Source organism: Canis lupus, chromosome 24 (assembly GCF_048164855.1).
Source record: "Canis lupus baileyi chromosome 24, mCanLup2.hap1, whole genome shotgun sequence".
Taxonomy (NCBI): domain Eukaryota; kingdom Metazoa; phylum Chordata; class Mammalia; order Carnivora; family Canidae; genus Canis; species Canis lupus.
Genome location: NC_132861.1, coordinates 45,085,215 through 45,092,764, shown reverse-complemented (window position 1 = coordinate 45,092,764; position 7,550 = coordinate 45,085,215). Strand labels below are relative to the sequence as shown.

At 68.6% G+C, this 7,550-nt stretch overlaps 1 protein-coding gene across 1 annotated transcript; it reads right to left on the bottom strand.

The window, feature by feature from the left end:
- Positions 1 to 1,008: 1,008 nt before the first annotated feature.
- Positions 1,009 to 7,256, bottom strand: B3GNT7 (UDP-GlcNAc:betaGal beta-1,3-N-acetylglucosaminyltransferase 7). Its single transcript, XM_072796660.1, has 2 exons — positions 7,165 to 7,256; positions 1,009 to 3,496 (listed from the first exon to the last, which is right to left on the bottom strand). The coding sequence occupies exons 1-2, from the start codon at positions 7,173 to 7,175 to the stop codon at positions 2,302 to 2,304; spliced, it is 1,206 nt and encodes a 401-aa protein (XP_072652761.1). The 5' UTR covers positions 7,176 to 7,256; the 3' UTR covers positions 1,009 to 2,301.
- Between the last annotated feature and the right edge of the window lie 294 nt (positions 7,257 to 7,550).

Sequence of the window (7,550 nt, the reverse complement as noted above, 5' to 3'; positions counted from 1 at the left end):
ACCCCCTGTCTCCCACCCCCCACCAGGGAGGCCCTCTTTTCTGCTTCTGGTTAGACGGGAGGCCCCACTGCCCTACTCTGCTTTCTGGAGTCCCTGGCTTCCCAGCGTGAGAGGAACAAACAGGGCTGACAGCTTGGGTCTGTGACCTGTGCTCAGAGGACCGTGTGTTTGGCTGAATTCTCTGTGGGGGCAGTCCTGAAATTCTTAACTTTCTAAACCCAGGGGCGCTGCGTTTTCATTTTGCACTGGGCCCTTCAAAGCCCGCAGCTGGTGCATAGAGAGGGAGACACGGGGCAATCCGTGCTGAGGGGGAAGAGCAGCAAGGTTCCTTTTCCTTCTGAGGGTTTGGACCTGGGCAGCCGGGGCCACAAGGGACACCCATGCAGTCTCGTGCCCCCTTGTGCCCTCTCAGATGTTGCATTATATGAGGACCCAGCCATTCCTTTCACTTCCCCAGAGGAGAGGCCCAGGGTGGACATGTGGGGGCCTCTGACCTACTCTGTGATGGCTTGAGCTGGGTGCAGGGGGAGCCGCTGGCTTGCTCACTATATGGCCCCATGACCCTTCTGGGGCTCGACAGCTGTTCTCCCCACCCTGAGGTCAGCCACTTAGGTTGAGGTTCCCCGTGCACTACATCCTCCGGACCCCCAAGGCTGCCCCACCAAGCCACTGTTTCGGGGCTTCTTGTCAACCCTATCAATGCTTCCAGGATAACTGGAGGGACGTCAGGGAACCCCCCCAGAACCCTTCACACCGCCCGACCCTACCCACTGTAACGTCAGGCAGCCCCCACGGGAACGCACCATTAGCGGGCACATTTCTCCCCCGTACCGCCTCTTCTGGGGGCAGCTGTCTGGACTCCGGCCCTTGTGGCCTCTGCTTTGATCCTGGCACCCGCATCCCCTTTAAGTTGTGCACCCACCAGCCAAGAGCAAGGAACAAGCAGTGTCTTCAGAAATCTGGCAACCCTGGCCCCAGACTCTCTCTGATGGACATGGTGACAGGAAGTTCCACACCAGAAAAAAACAGCCCCCTTTTATTGAGAAAACAGAGTTGGTCCCTCCATCTTTTCCCGGGTGACTCCACCTGGATACGAGGTGGCATCCTTCTGCCCCCATCCCCAAGGACGCCTGAGCCCGGGTGAGGTGGCACACAAGGTTCACTTCATCCCTTCACCGGGGCAAATGCTGGTCTGCTCAGGCCCTGGAGAAGCGGGCAGGCAGGTAGGGCAGGGTTCCAGAGGGGGCCGTGACAGGCATGGGGGTGCCCCGGGAGGGGGGTGAGTGGCTGAGGGAGGTGGTCTCTTGCTGGAATGAGGGTAGGGAAAGGAGAACACCACCAATCTCCCGAGGCCTGGCACTCCCTCCCTCCATAAATAAAAACTTCACAGTAATAGAGGAATGTCCATCTCCAGGGCCAAACCGGCTGGTTTCCGGCCGGGGAGCCAGGCCTCGGTGGGGCTGCGTGAGGGCCCTCGGCGGGTCGGGCAGCACCATGACTGCGTGGGGCTGAGCACTGCTCTCTGGCCCTGTGTCGGGGGAGTGGGGTGGGGAGGGGGCGCAGCCCATCCAGAGGTTCTGAGGATTGCTGAGGTAGTCAGGGCGGCCAGCCGCGCTTCCAGACAGGGGTGGATGGAGCATCGTAGGGACACAGCCAGGAGGGAAGCCACCTGGTTGCAGAGACTGAGCAGCAACTCTAGGCAGGTGTGGGGGTGAGGATGGTGCTGAGGGCCTTCTGAGGTTCCATCTCCTGGAGACCCAGGGGCATGGGCTGCGGGGGGTGGGGGCCTGTGAGCCCGCACAGGGTTGAGCTTCTCCTGAAAGGGCTGCCTGGGCCCATGGGGGGAGACTGAGGCATTTCATGGGGGAAGGAGAATCTTGTCTGTGAAGACAAGAGGGCCGCCACGGACCCATCCAGGGCCAGGCCTAAGCCGGGTACCTGAGTACAGAGTTCCTTCAGAGACCACCAGGGCCTCCCCCCAGGTCACCGGGAGCCAAGCAGGGAACCCAGGTTAGGAGGGCTACCAGTGGCCAACGGCCCCGCTCCCAAGACGGCCTTCAGCAGTCAGGGCAGTTGCAAACGTTCCTGGGCCTCAGCTCCACTTCCTGGGGAATGTGCACACCGGGAGGCCCCCTTCTGGCTAACTGCGCCCCATCACAGCCCGGGGCATGGAAAGCCCGAACCCCCTCCACCTCCCTGCGCGGGGGGACCACGGTCCATGTCCTGGCATTGCCGCTCCAGCCCCTTGACTCCCGGGGCTCAAGGACAGGTGCCCTAGCCTCTCGGGCGGCCTGGCCGGGGTCAGAGCAGCTGCAGCTTGCGGGAGCAGGTGAGGTTGCCGTGCACCAGCCCCCACATGGCCAGCAGCTCGGCGGGCAGCAGCTTGTGCACGACGAGCATGGAGCGGAAGAAGCACGGCTCCTTGTTCATGCGGCTGTTGCGGTTGCGGGAGATGCCGAAAGTCTTGAAGCCCTCGTGGGCCGTGGGCTGCACGCCCAGCACCTCCAGGCACATGCCCAGGAAGACGTCGTCGATGGGGTACAGCTCCAGGGTGTCGCAGGCGTGGTGCAGGCGCCGGGCCAGGCCGCCGGCCATGAGGAAGCCGCCGCCGCCCGCGTACGGGGGGTAGCTGGCCTTGCTGTACAGGACCCCCGGGATGTAGTACTTGTTGTCCTTCTTGCGGATGGGCCGGGCGTGCTGCAGGACGTCGCCCACGAACAGGTCTTCCCGCGGCTGCCAGTCAGCCAGGAACTCCAGCAGGTTGGTGGGGTTGACAAAGACGTCGTCGTCGCCCTTGAAGATGAACTGCACGTTGGGGCAGTAGATGTCAAACCACTTGAGGAAGTGGATCTCCTTGAGGGTCAGGTTGAAGAAGCTGTCGAGAAAGTCCCACTGCAGGATGTCGCCGTAGAGACGGTCCTCGTAGGCCAGCAGCTGCTGGTAGTGGGTCCGCTCCTCCTGCTTGGAGGCCGTGCCCAGCAGGAAGAGGGTGCGGATGGCGCCGCGGCCGCCGCTCACCGACTCCTGCTCGCGGCCCCACGTCTGGCGGATGGCCTCGCGGCGGTCGTGCTGCGTGATGATCGACTTGACCACCACCAGCAGGTGGACGTGGCCGCCGCACTTCTCGGGGTGGTTCAGCAGCATGGGGAAGTACCGGCAGTGACGGTAGGTCAGGAACTGCCGGAAGTGGGGCTCCAGGCCTTGGAACCAGGGCTGGTGGGTCAGGTTGACGTTGGCCGAGCAGTTAGTGGTGCTGACGTCCCAAGTCTGGGGCCCTTGCGGGGCCGCGGGCGTGGGGGCAACCACATCCTTCGGGTTCTTCCAGAAGCTGTTGGGGTTCACCAGGTGTCCACTTGATTTCTGGGCCTTTTGCGGCTCTGGAGTGGGTGGCGGGGGCTCTTGCAGGAACTGGTTGGGGGTCAGGCTACGCTGGAATACTGTTACGGCCACAAGCAGGGCCAGAGACAGGCACACGCTCTTGTAGACGGTTTTCTTCCTGGGGGCGAGGGGATGGAGGGTGGTAGAGAGGGGGGAGGAAAGGATGAGTCGTCCGTGATTCTCACAGTCGCCTTGTTCCGAGCCGCGGCCCCACATGGGCGAGTGGGGCCTGGGCACGGACACAAGTCCTGGGGCCCCCCCCACCCCGAGTGGTTAGAGCTGGGTCCTGCTTCCTCTCCGACCCTGACCTCTCTCTTCCAGGACCAGGGGACCCACGCGGCACAGTTCAAGGACAAGCACTGCAGAGTCCGGCTGCCGGGGTTTAAATCTTGACTCTGCCACTTACAAGCACAATGACTCTCTAAGTGGGTCCCCCTTAACGTCTCCAAACTGTGATTTCTCTTTCCCCCTCAATGAGGATAACGAGGTATCGGAGCACCCACTTGCAGTGGGTATGCAGGAATGCCAAGAGTCTATAAGGACGACCTCTGGTGGAGATTTCTGCTGGTTTCCCAACCCCCCAGCAAGCCACCCCATTTGCTTTCATTTCCTTGTGGAAACCTGGGGAACCACTGGGGTGAACTGTTGTGGGGGGCAGAGATAGCACTTGCTCTACAGCCTGGGGGCTCAGTCGCCTGTGGGTATATTGGGGAGAGGCTCTAACGTGGGACCTGAAGAAGCCTGTCCCTTCCCTTCCTACTCATCCATCTGACCCAATGCAAAACTGCCCACATGGCTGGTGGAGGCTGGAGAATGGGGCAGGGACCTCCTAGCATGACCGCTGCCCTCTATCTATTCCCAGGGACCCTCCTTGCCAGAGTCTCTAACACACCCATTTATGAAGCAGAAATTAAAGCCTTTTGCAGGAGGTGCTCACAGGCCTGGGGCCGGGTGTGTACGTGTGTCTGTCCCAGGACCCTCTCTCCTTAGCTCATCCTCTGGAGGTGGCCAGGCCTCCTGCCCTGGTCTCTCTTGAGGAGACACAGGGGCCGAGGGCTCTTGGGGGAACACGCAGCTAGAAGTGTGGCCTCACAGGGCCGGGCCAAGAGGGAGCCAGCCCGGACCTCAGGAGCGAGCTGCAGGGTCAGGAGGAATGGAAGAAACAGACTAAAGTGTACCCCACTGGGACCCTGAGGTGGCCCTGAGACCCTGGGTCCCTGAGGCCCTGGGACCCTGAAGCCCCGGGGTGGCCCTCAAGACTGGCTGGTTGAAGGTTCAGGCACCCAGGGCAAGTGGATGTTGAGCCCCCCGAAGCACATTTTCCCATGGGGGTCCCAGGGTTTCCTGTGTATAGGGTCGGAGGAAGACTGGGTCAGCCCAGGTGCTGGAGTGTGTGTGTGTGTGTGGGGTGACTCGAGAGTTGACCCTCCCGAGGGAACAACAGAATGTTCCAGATCAGGGTCTCCTGCCCTAGGGAATTCAACGAAGTACCCCTTCCCCTCCCAGCTCGGCAGGTGGGTCCTGGAGGAAGTTCTGCGGGGGTCACCCCAGGGGAGGGGGATGCTTTGGGGTGGTGTGGGGGCCCCAGGCCAGTCCACTTGCACTGTCCCACTCACTTGTAGGCCAAAAGTCCCTCAGGGGAGGAAGGAGAGGGGCGAGGGGGAGAGGTGGGGGACTCCAGCTCCCCGGGAGGGAGGAGAGCCCCTTGGGGGTGGAGGTAGAGGATGGGGGTTGCCCTGGACGCAAGAGGCCCTCGGAATGGCCACGGGACCCAGCTGCCCGGAGAGCCCTGGGGTCCCCAGAGCCCGGGGTCCCGGGGTGGGGTCAGGGTACCTGGCAGCCTGGGCCCAGGGCCCCCTGCGGTCCCACCCTGACCTGCTGCTCCAGGTGCTGGACCCTGCCGGGCATCCCACCGCCACCAAGCCCGTCCGTCCCGGGAAACTGAGGCCAGCCCCCAGGTGCCCCAGCCCCGGGCACCCCAGCCCCGGGCGCCCCATCCCGGGCACCCCAGCCCCGGGTGCCCCAGCCTCCGGCACCCCAGCCCCGGGCACCCCATCCTGGGTGCCCCAGCCTCTGGCACCCCAGCCCTGGGCACCCCAGCCCCTGGCACCCCAGCCCTGGGCACCCCAGCCCCCGGCACCCCAGTCCCGGGCACCCCAGCCCCCGGCGCCCCAGTCCCGGGCACCCCAGCCCCCAGCGCCCCAGCCCCAGCACCCAGCCCCAGCACCCAGCCCCCGGCGCCCCAGTCCCCGGGCGCCCAGCCCTGGCACCCAGCCCCCGGCACCCAGCCCCGGCACCCAGCCCCGGGCACCCCAGCTCCGGGCACCCAGCCCCGGGCACCCCAGCCCCGGCACCCAGTCCCCGGCACCCAGCCCCGGCACCCAGCCTCCGGCACCCCAGCCCCGGGCACCCCATCCTGGGCGCCCCAGCCTCCGGCACCCCAGCCCTGGGCACCCCAGCCCCCGGCACCCCAGCCCCGGGGACCCCAGCCCCCGGCGCCCCAGTCCCGGGCACCCCAGCCCCCGGCGCCCCAGTCCCGGGCATCCCAGCCCCGGCACCCCAGCCCCAGCACCCAGCCCCAGCACCCAGCCCCCGGCGCCCCAGTCCCGGGCACCCCAGCCCCCGGCACCCCAGCCCCGGGCATCCCAGCCCCCGGCGCCCAGCCCCCGGCACCCAGCCCCCGGCACCCAGCCCCCGGCACCCAGTCCCCGGCACCCAGCTCCGGCACCCAGCCCCGGCACCCAGCCCCGGCGCCCAGTCCCCGGCACCCAGCCCCCGGCACCCAGCCCCCGGCACCCAGCCCCGGCACCCAGCCCCCGGCACCCAGCCCCGGCACCCAGCCCCCGGCACCCAGCCCCCGGCACCCAGCCCCGGCACCCAGCCCCCGGCACCCAGCCCCCGGCACCCAGCCCCGGCGCCCAGTCCCCGGCACCCAGCCCCCGGCACCCAGCCCCCGGCACCCAGCCCCGGCGCCCAGCCCCGGCACCCAGCCCCCAGCACCCAGCCCCGGCACCCAGCCCCCGGCACCCAGCTCCAGCACCCAGCCCCAGCACCCAGCCCCCAGCACCCAGCCCCAGCACCCAGCCCCCAGCCCCGGCACCCAGCCCCCAGCACCCAGCCCCCGGCACCCAGCCCCGGCACTCAGCCCCGGGCACCCAGCCCCCGGCACCCAGCCCCAGCACCCAGCCCCGGCACCCAGCCCCCGGCACCCAGCTCCAGCACCCAGCCCCAGCACCCAGCCCCCAGCACCCAGCCCCAGCACCCAGCCCCCAGCCCCGGCACCCAGCCCCCAGCACCCAGCCCCCGGCACCCAGCTCCGGCACCCAGCCCCAGCACCCAGCCCCCAGCACCCAGCCCCGGCACTCAGCCCCGGCACCCCAGCCCCCGGCACCCAGCCCCAGCACCCAGCCCCCAGCACCCAGCCCCGGCACCCAGCCCCCAGCACCCAGCCCCGGCACCCAGCCCCAGCACCCAGCCCCCAGCACCCAGCTCCAGCACCCAGCCCCGGCGCCCAGCCCCAGCACCCAGTCCCCAGCACCCAGCCCCCAGCACCCAGCCCCGGCACCCAGCCCCCAGCACCCAGCCCCCGGCACCCAGCCCCGGCACTCAGCCCCAGCACCCAGCCCCCAGCACCCAGCTCCAGCACCCAGCCCCGGCGCCCAGCCCCAGCACCCAGCCCCCAGCACCCAGCCCCAGCACCCAGCCCGGCGCCCCGCGCGGCATCCTGCTCGCATCCCGGGAGCCGCCCGCGCCCGCGCGCCCCACGGCCCGGCCGGACCCACTCACCACAGGGACATGGCGGCCCGGGCCGGGCGGCGGCGGAGCGGGGCGCGCGGGTCGCAGCTCTGGGCGCCGCGGCTCGGGGACGGCGGGCGGGGACGCGGGCGGGGCGGGCGGGAGCGAAGGCCGGGCCGCGCCCCCGCCGCGACTTTCCTCTTCCCCGCGGCCGGAGGAGGGGCCGGCAGGGGCGGCGGCGGCCCAGGTGCGTTAACCCCTTCGGCCCCGCCCGCCGCCCGCCCATTTCGCGGAGGCGGACCCCGAGGCCGAGGAGGGTGGCCTGGCCCGGCCGCCGCACCCGCGAGGGTCGCTCCCGGTGCCCGCGGACTCGGCTCCCCCCGCGGGGCTCCCTGGGGCCGCGGCCCCCCTGCGCGCGCGCCCCGGGCCGCCACCCG